This window comes from Saprolegnia parasitica (genome assembly GCF_000151545.1).
Source record: "Saprolegnia parasitica CBS 223.65 unplaced genomic scaffold supercont2.25, whole genome shotgun sequence".
Lineage (NCBI taxonomy): Eukaryota > Oomycota > Saprolegniomycetes > Saprolegniales > Saprolegniaceae > Saprolegnia > Saprolegnia parasitica.
In genome coordinates, this window is record NW_012156419.1 from 333377 (window position 1) to 350547 (window position 17171).

At 59.2% G+C, this 17171-nt stretch overlaps 5 protein-coding genes across 5 annotated transcripts; 3 read left to right on the plus strand and 2 right to left on the minus strand.

Moving 5' to 3' along the window:
* Window positions 1-1078: 1078 nt before the first annotated feature.
* Window positions 1079-2502, plus strand: SPRG_20272 (hypothetical protein; the record flags this gene model as incomplete). Its single annotated transcript, XM_012345865.1, has 6 exons — window positions 1079-1576; window positions 1631-1777; window positions 1833-1911; window positions 1959-2062; window positions 2114-2201; window positions 2252-2502. The coding sequence occupies 6 exons, from the start codon at window positions 1079-1081 to the stop codon at window positions 2500-2502; spliced, it is 1167 nt and encodes a 388-aa protein (XP_012201255.1).
* A 1580-nt stretch (window positions 2503-4082) lies between these two features.
* On the minus strand, window positions 4083-4679 carry SPRG_20273 (hypothetical protein; the record flags this gene model as incomplete). Its single annotated transcript, XM_012345866.1, has 2 exons — window positions 4083-4168; window positions 4223-4679. The coding sequence occupies 2 exons, from the start codon at window positions 4677-4679 to the stop codon at window positions 4083-4085; spliced, it is 543 nt and encodes a 180-aa protein (XP_012201256.1).
* Window positions 4680-5942: 1263 nt separating this feature from the next.
* SPRG_06772 (hypothetical protein) lies at window positions 5943-8639 on the plus strand. The gene has a single exon (XM_012345777.1). It carries the CDS (start codon window positions 5962-5964, stop codon window positions 8530-8532), a length of 2571 nt encoding a protein of 856 aa, XP_012201167.1. The 5' UTR covers window positions 5943-5961; the 3' UTR covers window positions 8533-8639.
* A 714-nt stretch (window positions 8640-9353) lies between these two features.
* Window positions 9354-10538, minus strand: SPRG_20275 (hypothetical protein; the record flags this gene model as incomplete). The annotated part of the gene is made up of 1 exon (XM_012345867.1): window positions 9354-10538. One exon carries the CDS (start codon window positions 10536-10538, stop codon window positions 9354-9356), a length of 1185 nt encoding a protein of 394 aa, XP_012201257.1.
* Window positions 10539-12820: 2282 nt separating this feature from the next.
* SPRG_20276 (serine/threonine protein kinase) lies at window positions 12821-15917 on the plus strand (the record flags this gene model as incomplete). The annotated part of the gene is made up of 12 exons (XM_012345868.1): window positions 12821-12976; window positions 13024-13337; window positions 13384-14118; window positions 14172-14204; window positions 14253-14337; window positions 14391-14468; window positions 14523-14666; window positions 14717-14899; window positions 14949-15110; window positions 15155-15273; window positions 15327-15402; window positions 15450-15917. The coding sequence occupies 12 exons, from the start codon at window positions 12821-12823 to the stop codon at window positions 15915-15917; spliced, it is 2553 nt and encodes an 850-aa protein (XP_012201258.1).
* Window positions 15918-17171: the final 1254 nt, after the last annotated feature.

A 17171-nucleotide genomic window follows, 5' to 3' on the forward strand; every position in this document is an offset into this window, starting at 1 on the left:
GTAGTCGTCCATTTCTACCCGCTGCGATGGACTCTCCCTCGACCACCCTTTGCGCAGGCGGCTTGAGCTCGATGCCCTCGGCCGGTACATATGTATGTGTCGCTTGTGTTGTTGAAGGATAGATAGATAGATAGATAGATAGATAGATAGATAGATAGATAGGTATGACGTTTATCCGCGACAATCAGCACAGCAGTACTGGCTGTAGTTGTTGAAAAATGTGCCATGGTGCTGCGGTGGTCGACGTGATCCGTGCTACCATGGTGCTGTGGTGGTCGACGCGAAGCATGCTGTGACATCGACGGGCGGCGGTGGTCACAGAGCCTGCCGTCGTTGTGGTTTTTTTGTATCGAGCGAGACGATGTGCTTGGGTCGTTCCGGGCAAGGGGGCTTGCCTGCTTCGACGCTTGCCGTGACCACAAGCGACCGGCTGGACAGATCTGGATGCGATGTTCCACGGAGTGGTAGACGCACAAGTGCAGTCTCGATAAATTGCAGTCTACAAGCTGTAGGACAGAACGATCGGTGGGTTGTCGACCCGACGTCGTCGGATCGTAGGCACCACCGCCGCCCGTTCGGAGCCACCCACCATGGGGCTGTCGACCCTGCTCGTCGCACTAGACTGCGAGAATAAACAGAATGGACAATATCTTCCATATTGATGGGCGACGACGGTATCTCGTCGTCGTCGTCCAGTGGTTGTCGACACTGAACGCACGTGTGTTGAAGTGTGCTGGCACCGTGTCATAATATAGATTCTCTTTATTGTAGCTTGGTGTTTGTATGTGACGCGCGCAATAGAATAAAACGACCCATCATTCGTTCCATGCAACACCGACGCCGCCATACACTAGATACACGCAACGAGCGGTCCCCATGGACGCTGGCCACGGTCGCTTGCCGCCTCCCAACGTCCATGCGCATCGTGCGTGCTGCAAGCCGTGCCATAGACCGTATGCAACGCATATTGCGTTGCCAGTGGTAGGATTACGCTAGGCGCTTCATGGCGGACGGAGCTAAAGAGCGGTGTTTCCAGACGTGGGAAACCCGCAAGTGGTCGCGTGGGTTATATTTTACCATGGCGTCAGGCGCAGCGCAGTTCGTGGTCGAGCCCGCGAACGAGGCCGAGGCGACGCAGCTCAAGTGGATCGGCCTTGCCATCGTCGTCGGCTCCGCGATCCTCTCCAACCTCGGCGTCAACGTGCAGAAGCTCTCGCACGTCGGCGAGGAAGGGCGGCCGCTCTTTGAGCGCCGGACGTACTACACGCGGCCGCTCTGGATCACGGGCATGGTGCTCGTCATTCTCGGCTCGATCGGCGACTTTGAAGCGCTCGCCTTTGCGCCGCAAGCGCTCGTCGCGGCCGTCGGCGGCGGCTGCACGGTCCTCGCCAACGTCTTCTTTGCGCACCTCTGGCTCGGCCAGCGCCTCACGTGGAACGACACGGCCGGCACGTTCTTGATCATCGTCGGCGTCGTCTTGAGCACGCTCGGGAACCAGCCGGACGCGCAGCTGACGCTGAACGAGCTCGAGGCGCAGTTTTGCGGCCTCGAATTCCTCGTCTACTTTAGCTTCATGGTACGACGCGTCCATATATCGGCGTCCATGAGGCTCATGTCGATCGCTGCGTAGTGCGTCATGCTCTTTTGCATCTTTGGCGAGATTCGGTCCATTGGCCGCAACTCGCGCAAGACCCACGAGTACCTCTACCGGCGCCTGCCCTACTTGTACGCGACCGCGTCCGGCATCTTTGGCTCCTTCTCGGTGCTTCTCGCCAAGGTAGTAGCTCGCCGTACTTTGGCTTCCAGAGGATCGAACGGCCGACCATGACTAGTGCGCGTCGATGCTCCTCTTGCTCACGTTCCAGGGCCAGAACCAGTTTGTCTACCCGACCACGTACCTCTTTGTCGGCGGTACCCTCTGCATGATGCTCGAACATGCGAATAACCTTGTCGAGTAGGGATGATTGTGACGCTTGTACTGCAGACCGACTTGCTCAACCGCGCCATCATGTCGGGCGATACGCTCTCGGTCTTTCCCGTCTTCCAGTGCTTTTGGATTGGGGTACGTGCTGTCGCGTTCGTTTACAGTGTATTGATCACAGTATCTCTCTAGTCGAGCGTTGTGGGCGGGATTGTGTTCTACCGCAAGTTTTACGACTTTCATCTGTTCGAGTGGATTTGCCTCCCGTCCGCCTTGGGCCGTACGTGCTGGTTCAATGTCTCTGGCGCTCACGCGCTCTATTCTGTCTAGTGATCCTCATTGGCATCTACCTCCTCACGCAGCACGCGAGAGACGACGCCGAGTACGCGTCCATCATGACGTCGGGTCGGTTCGGGTCGCTCATGCCGCTCTCGCCGGCGTCGGGCTCGACCATGGGTACAGGCGCGGACCGCCCGATCTTTGGCATGGGATCCTTTCGAAGCAACTCGGTAGGCTACGGCACGCTCTCGTCCAAGAAGGACATTACAGTCGCCGCGTCGGACCGCCAATGTGCCGTCTAAACGAAGTCTCTCACTAACTACTAGTATTCGCCGATAGGCTAGTTGCGCGCTGTCTTGTCTCATATATACTCACTACATGAGGCGCATAAATAGGCTGCATCGCTGCGAGGTGGACGATGGCTACGCAGAGCGCGTGCTACTCGGTGGCGGCTCGTCCATCGGCGCGCGCGGCAGCAAGAGCGAGAGCACGCGGAGCAGCGGCGACATGACCACGTCGCTCACGTCGATCGGGACCGCCTGTGCACGCTCCCACCAGACGATCGACTGCAGTAGCGGTGAGACGACATAGTCATGCAGTAGCCGCGGCTTGGCGTCGGCGAGCGCGAGGCCATACGCGGCCATCGGCGGCGGCTCGTAGTACTCGTGCAGGAGCGCATCGCGGGTCGTTGCGTGCAGCGGGAGGCCCAGCGCGAGGGGCGATGCAAAGGCTTGCATCCACGTCGAGGGCTGGCGCGCCTGCTGGAGGACGCGGAGGCCGATGAAGGCCACGAGGCAGAGGAGTGTCCAGGCCAAGGACGTCACGGGCGGGCTGAGGAGGAGGAGGTCGGTCGCCATGCGTGTGGGAAAATCCAAAATGCACGTTTGCGTTGGGCAGCTATTTTCGCCAACGCGTTTTGATTGGCTACGAACGTACGCACTCGCCTGTGATTGGTTGAAATGCGCACTGAATGTTGAAGCCGCTGGTTGAAGCGAGATTCTGGGCACGTGCGAGAGATGCGACTGCACCGCGCTGTCTTTGGGCGACGACGAATTGCCGCGAACAAGTACGCTGGTCCATTCACAGCACAATAATATCCTAGTCGATCCCAACCGTGTGCGCATCTACCGGTTTGCGGTTGGACGCCGTTGCGACTAGGGCTCTTGGATTCTGCTTGGTTGCCGGCAACATCTCCGGATATATTCCGCCTCTGCATTGCTGATCGCCAAGTCGACTGATAGACGAGTACAATAGTAATACATTGTGCTCGCAATACTAAGGATGGGACGACGACGATTAGGCAAATATTCAACCAATCTCACCCCATAGACATGTTGTCTGCGCCACGATGTGCGACGCGATCGCAGGTGCTTTCGCGGTACCGGTAGTTGACCGCGAGCTCGCGCCCAACTCTTGCCGTCGGCGACGACAGCGGTGGGGTCCTACTGCTTGACAGTACGTAGTAATGGTCGCGTAGCGGCCACGTGGAGTGCCACGATTTGCAACGACCCAGCTCATGACGTGGCGCGCTGACAGCATTTAGACCATTGCGTGGTTTTTCGTAGCGATCCGATACGTGTGCCAAACGACTAATCCGTTCTGAAGGTGTACGTGGCTCAGCAAGTTTCGAATGCGGAGCCAAAAGTTCCATGGGCCGCCGCTGCTGGATGTAGCAAGAGCGGCTACGATGGTTCGGGTCGGAGTCCACTGCTCGCCGTGCAGAGGTTCGACCACTAAATTAAGGCGACCGTTATTGGTACTCTCATGTTATCGATCTCGTACGATCTCTCGACGATATTGAGGGTGTACTTGGCTATGGCAATCGTTGCACGTGGTGCGACCTTGTGCTTGCGCTGCAATGGCGTTCGCATCGCTCTTGTTTTTACCCCAGAAAGGTCAGAAGCGACGACGCAAAAATCAAAAAGAACGAGTTGCCCACGACGTCTTGGATGGCCGTCTCCATGGGTCCTATGATACGTCATGTCATCATATAATACACGGTGGGTGTGTCGTCGTCTCTACCTGCGGTCGTCGCCGGGTCGTAGTTGAAGTATTTCCCGACGAGCGGCGCCGCCGAGCCCGTGATGGACGCGGTCATAATCGAAGCGAACTGCGAGACGCCAACAACAACGCCAAAGACGACCCACTGCTGCCAGAGGCCTGCAATGACGCCTGTGACGAGGCCCAGCGCAAGCCCGAGAAGCAGCGCCGCTTCAACCTCGCGGCGCAGCGCGTCGGCCGCCTCGTCCAGCGACACGAGCCCGAGGGCGAGCGCGCGCGTGACAATGCTCGAGGACTGCAGTCCGACGTTGCCCGAGACGGCCGAGATGACGGGCATAAAGGCCATGAGCAGCGGAAACGTCTCCAGCGTGTGCGTATAGCGCGAAATCACAAACGCGACAAAGAGCTCGATCGTGAGCGTCAGCAGCAGCGCAAAGAGCCGGCGGTACGCGCGCTGAGGCGCCGCCATGCACTGCATGAGGTACGCGTCCGAGGCCGGATCCGCGCCATTCTTCTCGTGTCCATCGCCGTCGTTGTCGTCGAGGACCACGAAATTGCAGCGGGGCCTACGTGGAATAGTACGTCAAGAAGAGGAGCATGACGTGGCAGTATGCATCGGCGTACGGCCATGCCGCCATACCAGCACGTCAGAAATGTCGAACGACCATCAAAACGACCGAAAATAGTGGACCAAATCGTTGAAATATCGAACTATCAGGATGTCGTTCGGCGGAAGAGGTCGACGCCCTGGCCACGGTGCCATGGCATCTCTCGACACGTGCTTGTCAAGCCTCGTGGTGGCATGCAAAGCGAGAAAGTGGGCAGCACGCGCATGGCGGCGCGCATCTCTCGCCGACGTCAGCATGCGCGGCGAGACGGCGGGTAGCGACACCGACCACCGGCTGGTGTCAGTGGTCGTAACGCGCGAGAAGACACGGCGCGACTGCAGTCGTGCGTGAGCAGGATCGGCGGCGCGTTCTGGATACCGTCGGAGATGCGACTCGCTGGCCACTTTCATTTTGGAATCGCCTCGACCATGCTTCTTCTTGTCCTTGCGCTGCTCGTCCTTGTTGTCGCGTCGTCGGCGATGCGGGCCAACGCAACCGAGATGGCCACGGTCGTCGCTGCCACCATCGACGCCGCGCCGACTGCCGAGGTGCTGAGCTCGAACGCCGTCGCGCTCGCATTGACGATCGCCGTCGCCGGGGCCGCGCTGCTTCTCGTGCTCCTTGCCCAGCGCAAGCGGCGACAGGCGGCGAACGCGTCCACTTCGATCCTTGTCACCAAGACGCCTGCACATTCCATTTGGATTTTGTAATTCTAGATAAATACTTATGACGTTTGGTCGCGTTAATTCAAATCGTGTCGGATCTCTGAAGCTACCCTCCGGCATGGCAAGCAAGCACCGTCTACGCAAGACCTGCGCATGCATGTCAATTGGAGCGTCTGCTCCAGATTGCTTCCGCAGCCTGTCGAGTTGATGACTCTGAGGAGCAAAGGAGCCCGCCCACAGCGTTGCCGAGCCCTGGGCTGGGACACATGTAGCGCCAGCTTTTGCACCAAGCAGGTGCCAACGAAGCTGCGCCGAGCCTTCGAGCATCGAGCCTCTGCCACCGATGTTTCCGCGGTTCTACATTTTCCAAAAATCTTCGAAGCTATGTGGAACCGGACAAATTCGATGGATTTCCGGATGAAGCGCATCGGTCGACGGCCGTTGACACTCAGTTTTCATTTCTTATTGCCTCTCACAGCAACGTGCAATGAATCAAGTGTCGACTGCGCTTCTTGCGGTCGTTCTCGCGCTGATCTCGCTCGTTCTCGCCGACGATGCGGGTAGCAGCAACGTCGTCCAGCTCACGGGCGACAACTTTCAGGAGCTCACGCAGCTCGAAACCGGTGACCGCGGCGACTGGCTCATCAAGTTTTACGCGCCGTGGTGCGGCCATTGCAAGCGTCTCGCACCCATCTTTGAAGAGCTCGCTATCGAGGTCGCGGGTCAAACCTCGATCGCCGAGATTGACGTCGAGGCGCACACTGACATCAAGGAACAGTTTGGCGTCACGGGGTACCCGACGCTGCTCTTCTTCAAGCAAGGCAAGATGTACAGCTTCAAGGGCGAGCGCTCGGTCGTGGGCTTCAAGACGTTCCTCGAAGGTGGCTACGAGGCCATGGACGCCAAGGCCGTGCCCAAGAAGCGCGACCCGAACGCGCCGTCGTTCGTCGAGGCGCTGACCGCCGACACGTTTGACGCCAAGGTGGTCAACAGCAAGGACGGCTGGCTCGTCAAGTTTTACGCGCCGTGGTGCGGCCACTGCAAGCAGCTCGCGCCAACGTACGACGCGCTCTCGCAGGACTTGCACGGCCAGGATGTGCACATTGCCAAAGTCGACGTTACCGAGCACGAAGCCATTGGCGAGCGCTTTGGCGTCCAGGGCTTCCCGACGCTTATCTTCTTCAAGGACGGCAAGATGTACGAGTATGCGGGTGCGCGCAGCCTGGATGCGCTCACGACGTTTGTATCGACGGGGTACACGGAGAAGGCGGGTGACCCGATCCCGATGGCCGACGGCGGTATTTCGGACGACGACTCGGCGGTCGTCAAGCTCACCACCGCCACCTTTGATGAGCTCGTGATGGCACCGACCAGCGGCGGGTGGTTCATCAAGTTTATGGCGCCGTGGTGCGGCCACTGCAAGAAGATGGCGCGGACATGGGAAAAACTCGCCGTGTCGCTCCAGGACAACGCCGATGTGCACATTGCCAAGGTCGACGCGACCGACGACGTCGAGCTCAAGCTGCGCTTCCAAGTCAACGGGTACCCCACTGTTCTCTTTGTCAAGGACAACAAGATGTATGCGTACGACGGCGCGCGCACGCTCGAGGCGCTCTCGGCGTTTGCGACCGGCGGCTACGCCGAGCAAGAGGCCAAGGAAATCCCGACGTCGCCGCTCGTCGACCTCACTGACGACACCTTTGATGCGGTCACGCGCGTGAATGAGCCAAACGCCGACGCGTGGCTCGTCCAGTTCCACGCGCACTGGTGCGACCACTGCAAGGATATGATGGGCGCGATGCTCCAAACGGCTTTGACGCTCAAGGACCACGGCAACGTGCATGTCGCTCGCGTCGACGCCGACATCAACGCCAAGCTCGGCATGCGCTTTGCCATCACGGGCTTCCCAACGCTCGTGCTCATCCGCGACGGCCGCGTCTACGAGTTCGACGGCCTCCGCGACCCCAAGCTCATGACGGCGTTTGCGCTGACCGACTATGCGAGCAAGGACTCGCGCCCGCTGCCACATCCGATGGACGGCAAGCCAGCGACCAAGAAGAAGGCGACCGAGGTGGACGAAGCCGCCCTCGCAGACGGGCACACGCTCACGACCGACGATGTCCGTGGATCCAAGCTCGCGCGCCTCGTCATGTTTCATGCGCCGTGGTGCGGCCACTGCAACAAGCTGCTCCCAACCTTTGGCAAGGTCGCGACGGCGCTCAAGGCCAAAGGCATCCTGGCGGGTTCGATCGATGGCACCAATGTCGCCAACCGTCCGCTCATGCAAGCCTTCCGCATCGCCTCGTACCCGACCATCCTGATGCTCCACGATACCTCGTACACGCTCTTTGAAGGCGACCGAAGTGTGGACGCACTCGTGGCGTTTGCCGACGGCGGCTACAAGACGGCTACATCCACGACGAAGGCCATGCCGGTGATTCCCAAGGCCGAGGCCATCCAGCCACAGCCAGCCAAGGAAGAAGAAGCCACGCCGACCGAGATGGCTGAGAACGTCCATGTGGCCGAGTGGACGACCACGGTCTTCGACACGGTGATGGAAGGACCGGGCGCGTCGTCCGAGCTCGTTCTCGTCGAGTTTTACGCGCAGTGGTGCGGCCCGTGCCACGCGTTTGCAGCCGCGTACGAGGAAATTGCCCAGGATCTCAAGAGCAAAGTGGTCGTCGCGCGCATCGATGGCGCACTCGAGGAGGAGCTGCGCACGCGCCTTAACGTCGAGAGCTACCCGAGCGTGCTTTTGGTCGACAAGACGAACCGGCTCGTGTACGCCTTCCCGAGCAAGGACGAGCGCACCAAGGACGCGGTGCTTAACTTTGTCAAGGGCGGGTACAAGGCGACGACACCGACCAATCTCCCGCACCCGCCGTCGGCGCTGCACATCATTTTCCAAACGCTGTCGCTCGCCGTCTCGGAGCTGCTCCGCCTCGAGACGATGGCGGTCGTCTTGGCGCTCGGTGGCGGGCTCGGCTACACGTTCGCCGTCGCACGGTCCCCCAAGCAGCTCCCGAAAGGCCCCATGAAGGCCAAGAAGAACGCGTAAAAAGAGGACTACATACAGATACCTTGGCTGCATGCGTTGTTACGTTGCTGCATGGCATCATTCATTTAAAGCATCCCACCGAGTCGACAGTACACTATAGTGTTGCACAGGGTGTCTACTAGTCGGCCGACGCCTTGGCCCGCGACCGACGGACGCGAGAGCAGGGAGCACGAAGGCCACGACCGTGGCAGCGAGGACGCCAGTGTCCGTACAAGGAGCGGTGCCATACAGTCTCAACCGACATGCAGGTCTACAAGCTCGATGTTTCTGCGAGCCGCGTCCCCCGTTGCTGCGATGTCGACCACCTTGTGCGATACTTGATGCCATACTACACTCAATCAATCAATCAATCAATCAATCAATCAATCAACCAACCAAGCGTGGTCGCAAATGATCAAAACCAACTCTGAGGCGTCGCATACGTAGTCTGAATGCGTGCAAGCTGGCACCAGCACTTGGTCATCGTACGACACTTTAGCAGTAAATTGTCGCATAGTCGTACGTGCACGGACGTAATCGACCGCGTCGTGCTTGGAGACAAGCGTCAACGAGGACGCGTGGTACAAAAGGTCCCAATTGACAAGAAGACGAGGCTGGCAAGGCAGATGGCTCCCGTCGGCATGCAAGGCGACGCCAACGTTGGAAGAGAACGCCAGCATCGGTAGAACTACGTGGCGGCTTGGTCGGTCCGCACGGTCCAGAGCTCCTTGCGCTGCGCCAGCGCGGTGAGTTTCTCGACGTCGTAGCTGGTCCAAAATCTATAAGGTCCGTCTCATGGAGAGAGAGCGAGGCATGCAATAACAAATCGGTCTCTTCGCTTCTTATAATGACGTCTGCGCATTCGATGCGGCCATGCCTTCTGGCCGCACGTTGTACTTGTCCAAAAACGACGAGAGCTTCTGCGTTGGTTGCGGCGGCGGCATCGGCGCGGACACGGGCGCCGCCTTCCCGTGCTCGACCCACGCCTGCACGAGCGACGGGTCCGTCATTTGCCACACCTCGGCCGCGTTGTTGGCAAAGTGAGCTTCTTGCGCCAGAGGCTGCGGCGCGCGCGGCGGCTTCATCAGCGGCGCTTTCGGCGGCTGCGCCGGCGCAAACTTGCGCGGCTTCATCCCTCCACTCGAGACGGGCGGCGGCAGCGTAAAGTCGGGTTGCTTGACCTCGGGCTCGGGCACAATCGGCGGCGCGATCGTCGGTTCTGGTGTCGGTGCATGGTGTTGCACTGGCGCTTCGTGCTGCACTCGGTGCTGCACTTGTGGCTGTCGTACGGGCGTCAGGTCGCTGCGCGGCGGTACTACGACGGGCGCGCGGACGGGCTTGGGCTCCGAGACTGGCGTTTCGTCCAGCTCGCGCGACGACGGCCGACCGGCAAGTGGTGCGTCGATCGAGTGGCGCGGCGCCATGGGCTTTGGCTTGTTGAGAACGCTGCACACGGCGCTGATCCAGGCGTCGGCGTCCGCAGCGGACTCGGCCGCGACGGGCAAGACGCGACCGTTTGTAAAGACAAACGCAAACGACGTCGGGCGCTCGGCGGGCTGGATGTCGGCAAGGCGACCGCGGCCAATCTCGGCGCCGCCAATGCGATCGTAGTTGCTCAGATCCGGTCCCGTGAGCACAAAGTACCATTTCTTGGGCCCTTTCGCGTCCATGCCGAGCCAGCCGGCGTGCGTCGCGGGCAGTCCGTCCATGGACGGCCGCGGCTTGGGCTCGGGACGCAGCGCCGCGTTCATGGCATTGAGGCAGCCCGTGACCTCTTCGCTCGTCTTTGTGTAGATGCGCGCGTGCTTGCCGTCGGCGCCCGTGATGGTCAAGCCGTTCTTGACGTCGGTGCTGCGGGCCACGGCCGTCAGCGTCGCCTTGGCCTTCTCCTTCGCGCGCGGGTTGCTCGCCTCCCTGTCGAGGTACACGAGCTGGCGCCCGCGCACGACGAGGTAGACCTTCTTCCAGCTCGGGAAGAGCCCGCCATGCTTGTGCACCCAGCCTTCCCACGTCGTCGTCGTCGCCATGCTCGTCGAATGCGGCGAAACTCGAAATGGGCATCAGGAGACAGGGCGTGTGTATTTTATGGTTTTAAACACCAGACGTAACGCTGCGACCGTTTGTGATTGGCCGAAATGTGATTTTTCGCGTGGTCCGATATTACGATATGCAAAATAATAATAATAATAACAATAACTTTTTATTTTCAATGACACAACGTCCGTGTGTCCAACGGCGCCGGCGAGTGTCCGACACTCGACGTGATGGCCACGACACGAGTGACTCCATGGCCACGACGAGTTGCATGCTACCATGGCCGAGTAAAGTGTATGGCCTGGAGACTACTTGATCGGACTTGTGTTGCCGTGCGTGGTGTTCTAGCAGAAAAGACCAGGACCGAGCGATCCCATTCGGAGCACGATCCAGTGATTGTGACGACACCAGCCCCACCTTCTTGAACGGGCGCTGCGTGGGATCGTCGACCTGCGATGTCGAGGACGTTGCCAGTGGCACGTGGCACGTGATTGCGACAGCTATATTTTGCAGTGGCAGCCAATTCTTCACTTTTGTTCCATCATTTTTGGCGTCAAGCGATCTTCCGCGGATCGATCCTGGACGGCCTGCCCACATTTCGCGCATCTTTATTTCAACAATCTGAGACACTGTATGTGTGGTGATGTCAATCCACTCGTCTTCTTCATCCTTGTATGTCGACATGGCTGTACGTAGTAATAGCATTGCACACTTCTGCATGCAATCACGTCGTTGGAAAGCACCCTAGCGCGCTTCGAAATGCGTCTCCAGTCGCATGCCATGTTTAAAACACAAGGTTGGTATGTAAAAAACATGGCGGCCTCTACCGCTTGCGTCTTTCTGCAGCCGATTGTAAGATTTTGTGTTGAAATGCGTTTTTTCGTGGCTATTTTTCGTGAGATTGGCTTGTGGCGATACGATATCGGTCGTAGTCCCGTGCTTGACGATTTGTTTGTCAACCGCACGTCTGCAGCTCCACGTCCCGTCGGCATCGCGCTTCTACAAGTGTATATCGAAGGGATCGAAGGTTGAGTCCATCGATGACCAACATTCACGGGTCAGTAATATAGCATGGCATCGAGCGACTGCGGGTTGAGGTCACGGCAACGTGGCTCGGGTTGTTAGAACGATGCAGCGACATATTGAATGGAGTCGGGCAACATAAATATGGTATATGTGACTATATATCGTAAATATGCCACATATACATACTTGGCGACGTGTAGCTCTTACTGTACCCCTCGAACGCCGACGCGACGTCGCTTTCTGTGCTCTCCAAACGATGTTCTAGCATCGTGCCAAGCACGAGCGATTTCATTTCGGGATGTGATTTCAGCGACCACGCGCCCTGGCGTCAGCACGCCTAGACTATCTTGACCATGATTGGCTGAAAATGGATAAAATGGACCAATAACATCAGAGGAACCAACGCGATGCCACTGCAAATCCCCGCTTCTTGATGCAATGGAGCGCGCGAATCACGCTCTATAATGAAATCGCTTCTGATTGACGCAATGGTAGCAGACATGTTAGCATGCTATACCACCTCGCCGTTCGAGGCGTCAAGTGAAAGCTATGCGCCGCCAACTACGTATTTGTGGTAAATGCCAAAAGGAAACAGATAACCATATTTAGATGTGCTTTGATGTCAGGTGCTTGCTTGGTCGACCTCACCGCGTCGCGATACGAAAATGCCTCGACCTGGTCCGTCGATACAGCTCATTGGGAAGGATCAAGTCATTCTGCGCCGCGTCGCTTGTCCACTTGTCAAAACAGTAAGCCAAGATCCCTTGCTCGATCGCAAACGAGCTTGACCCGTCAAGCAGTGAAAACGCAAGCGAGCTATCGTACCTCGACCACCGACTCGACGGAGCCTCTTGGGCTCCCTACATGACAACATTGTATACCTACTGACTACATATGAGCGAGTCATGTTCAAAGGTTGTTTTGTCCGTCCCATCTGCGTCCAAGCTCCGCGCTGTGCCGAATTGAGCGAGCTCTTGCCCGCTTGGTCCTAGTTTTCGACTCTCAAAAGAGCGATACCTAGCCATTTATTTAAACTTCAAAATGCTAGCATGCAAGTATGCGCTCTGTAGGAGAGTCGAAGTCGTTTTGCACCTTCTGGCATATCCCCTCTTCGCGCCAACATGCCGCTGCACGTATCCGGGCGCGACGTGTGATTTCCGGATCTCGACCAGGCTTTCCGGTTGAAGGTACCTTTTCCGGATACGATACCAAGGCAGCAGCATATTTCGCATTGGACCAAGCCGCGACGATGGGGCGCTATACCGCGGACATGGCGAGTCCGGCCTTTGACGGGCCCAAGACGCGACGCGCGTGCATGTCGCCCGTGTCCTCCTCCGACGAAGATGGCGATCGCTTCGATTTTGAGCCGCGCAAGCGATCGCGCTCGGCCAAGCCGCCGGCCAAGGTATCGCGTCGCAGCGCGCTGCCCTGCATACCCACCGTTGTGCGTAGCGGGCCAAGACGACGAAGCGGTCGGCCGCCAAGAAGACGAGAGACGCGCCAGCGCCTTTCGTCGCGTACCTCGTCGAGTCGCTCAAGGAGAGCGTCCAGGCCAAGCTGAGTTTTGCGTTTGGCTTTGGCCTTGGCTCGATCATCCCGCTGCCAACCGGCGACGAGTGGACCGGTGACGAGACCAAGAAGCTCGCCGAGTGGCTCGAGTCGCTTGGGTTCACGGCGCACAAGAGTACGAACGTGTACCGGATCTCCAACAAACAGGCCGCGACCTTGTTGAAGGCGTTGCAGCCGACGGTCCACCCCTCCGCCATGTACGTCGCCCGCCATCATCGATGCTCCGTCGACCTGTGTTCCTAGGAGCGAGTCGACAAAGGCGTACATCCACAACTTTGCGCTGCCGCTGGACGAGTCGCTCGAGTTTGTCTCGGCGCCCGTTGCACTACCGCCGGTTGCACCGTCGCCCGCTGCACCGTCGCCGGCGGCTGCGCGCCCGTCCCCAACCATGGCGTCCAACCCGCGTTTGCATTGGGGCACGTCGCCAATCTTGCCCGCGCGGCTCCATCGGCACCGCCTCGGCGTCGATCCGAGCCCTATCGCCAAGATCTCGCCGCAGCTCGACGAGCACTCGCTGGACGTGTCGTTCGACGTCGACGACGACGACATGAGCGACGTGGTTGTCGCCAAGCGCATTAGTTTTGGCGCGTTCGTCAAGCACGCCAAGCCCACTGCGATCGTTGGCGGCGCGATCTCGCCGATTCGAGAAGAAACCAGCAGCACCGACACGTCGCTGCCGTCGCGCTCCCGGCTCCACGACGCCTCGACCGACGCCAACGTATCGTTCTCGCTCCTCAACCTCTCGCGGGACGACCTCGCATTCGTGCAGACCAAGCGCCAGCGCAACCACCAGCGCCGCTTGTCGTTTTTCGAGCACGCGCCCCGGCGCTCGTCGTTCTTCGTGCCATCGACGACGGTCATCGTGACGCCAACCGTCTTGCCGGACGCCGTCGCAACGCTCGTGCTCTCGTCGGGCTTTCTCAAAATGACGCCGCAGGTCGCTAGCGTCAGCAAGCATTGGCACCACACCTGCTCGGCGTAAAAGACTTGTCGTACCCTTGAAACATGCGTGCTGACGCGAGCTTTTCTAGGGTGCAAGCGTGGACCCGCGCCGACTACACGGCGTACGCTCGTCTTGATACCGCTCGCATCCCATCCATACGCTATGCTAGGCTGCCGTTAATGGAGCAGGCCTTGATGGACCTGTACCCGCGCGGCCAGTTTCTCGCCGACGGCGCGTACAAGCGCGTATACAAGGTACCCCTTGGTGTCCGAAGTTATCAATGTATCAATGTATCGATCTTGCGCAGGTCCATGCGGTCGCGTCCAAGCACGACGAAGCCATGAGCGTCATGGACGTGCGCGCGATCGAAGCCCTCGGGAATGAAGTACTGTATTTTCCTGTTGGGTGGATACACTGGTGGATACACTGTTTTTTGTAGCACATTGTCCGGCAAGAGATTGCAACGTCGCTGCTCATGTCGGACCTCGTCGCGTCCAATGTGTGCCCCAACTTTGTTCGCCTGTACGACGTGTTTCTTGCCGGTGCCGCCGCGCCTGCGGTTTGGGGCGGTCCGGCCTTGCCGGTGCGGTTGCCAAGTGAAAGGAATATCCTGGTCTGACAATGGTCGATTAGACGGACGCCACGGGCCGATACCTCTACACCCGCATGGAGCTCTGCGACGGCGGCAACGTCGAAGACTACCTGCGCACCCACGGGTCCCTCGACGCGCACGACGTGGCGGCCTACTTTTTCCAAATGTGCTTTGCGCTCTACACGGGCCGCGCCACGCACGCGCTGCGGCACTTTGACATCAAGGTACGGGTTGCGTAGTCTCGATTAGTCTGGTGGACATGTGACAAACTAGCTGCTGAACTTTTTCCTCCAATCCCACGACGCGGGTGTCGTTGCGTACGAGTTTGATGGCGCCACGTACTCGCTCGCGGCCTCTGCATGGGTCAAGCTCGCCGATTTTGGCTCGGCGACGACACAGGACGGCTCGCTCACCGCGCCGATCGGGTTTGAGCACGTACGTTCACCTTGTACGATGTACAATGTACGATATATGGACAGTGGACCACGTACGAGAACGCCCCGATCGAGTTTTTCGTCGACGGCGACGACGCGGTCCAGGGATATGCCGTCGATACGTTTGCCTTGGGCTTGTGCCTTTTGCACCTCGCCACTGGCAGGTCTGTCGCCGCAAGAGATGCGCAGGATTCTCACGACGCGTGTGGTGTCGTAGTCTGCCCTACGAAGAGCTCTTGGTCGACGTCGTGTGCCCGAAAGGTCTCAAGGCGACGCTCCTCCGTCTCTGGAAGGTAGTGCACATGTAGTAGTGCTATTATAGTAGCCCACGGGCGTCTAGGTCAAGCGTGCGACGAAGGGGGCGCCGGCTTTTTCGATTCTTCAAAAAGTCCTTCGGCGCGACGCCAGCCACAGCGACGTGCTCTGCGATACCCTGTATCGCTACTGTGTGCTCTTTGGCCTGGACTCGCTTCAGAGCACGTCACGTGTCGCGACCGCCCTCCGATCCCAGCTGCTCGGAAAGGCCAACGCGCGCCGGTTGTCGCCGGACGCCACGCAGTTTCACGCCGACGTCGCCGCGTTTTCGCTCGCGACGGGGACGCACAAGGCCGTGGTCGCGGCCCGCACCCGCCTCGTAGCGATCGATGGGCTCACGTTGCTCCAAGGCCTTGTGGACTTTACACCGGCGCGCCGCCCGAGCCTGAAGCGAGTGCTCGCCGCCGACATCTTCGCGACTCTCCGCGTCGCCACGACGACGACGCCCGATGTGGTGATTGCCACGTACAAGACGGCGGCCGTCGACGTCTAAGGCGGAAATGAGATATTTTGATACGTTGATACTTTGATGGATTGATACCACGGGAGGAAGAGCAGGGTGGGCGGAGATCAATAGTATGTCGAATGCTCCGTCCTCGGTCCAAGGTCGGCTGGACTACTGCGTGTGTGCGGGTCGTGCTTTTTTCCTCCACGACGAGACTAGCTCTGACGAGACTACTGGGCGATTTCAGAAATGGAGTGCGATGTCAGAAATGTGGTCGCGGACCAGACCAGACTTTGATGCGCAACAAGTATGCATGACACAAACGTTGGTTCGTTGGTCGTCGTCTTCTCGCGTCAGAGTTGGATCGTTTGCTTGGCCCGTGGTGGCCCTGGTGCCAGCGAGACCACGAACGGACCTTGCGACTGCGTGCCGATGGGCGGGTGCCGAGCGGCGGGTGACCTGCAGCGCGGCAGTCGTCAGGCTGTCCCGTGGTCGTGTCTCCGCCTGCTTCTTTTTGGCGTGCGGACCTTCGTTGGCTGTGTCGGCGCCGGCGCGAAACGTGTGCGCGAAAGCTCTGGTGAGGAGGGTCTTGCCTGATGACAGGCTTGGTTCACCGGCCATCGGTGCTCATGCGCTCGACGAGCCCATTTCCCTTGGCGTTCCATCCTGTCTTATCATCCTAATCGCCTTCTCGGTGTCGCTCATGCAATTCCTTCTCCCCCTGCTGCAGAGGCAGGAGCTCTTTCTCGGATTGTGCTACTCATCGGCGAGCAGGCAGTGCGTCATGGTTGACGTAGCCCTAGGAAATCTTTTGTGCGACCAAGCTGATGACGGTAGGACTTTGCGAGAGGATGGCAGAGGATAGCGTCGACAAGACGTGCAGGGCGGGCCTGCGGGGTAGCACCACGTGCACAGTCCGCGAGACGCCACAGAAAAGAGGTGAGAGACACGTGATGGTGCTGGCGAGCTCGAAAACGTCCGAGGCGGACCAACGCACAGCTGCGCAAGGGGCTCGTGCTCGTATGTTGCGCCTCAGCAGTGTTTCTCAGAGAGACCGAGCCTGACGACATGTTGTGGGGCGCCAACCTGCCAGAGCAGCACCTCGGTGGCGATCGCCTTGAAGGCGCTTGGACCGTGCAGGCGCATGGCGAGCTTCGCATCCGCATTAAGCGCTTCAAGAGCGATGAGTGAACGAGATTCTTGGCGTGGATCGTAGCGACGCGGTTGGCGTCAAGCGCGTTTCGACGTCGGTACAGAGCCAGCCCACCGCGTCGAGCGACTGGCCAAAAATGTGGCCATCGA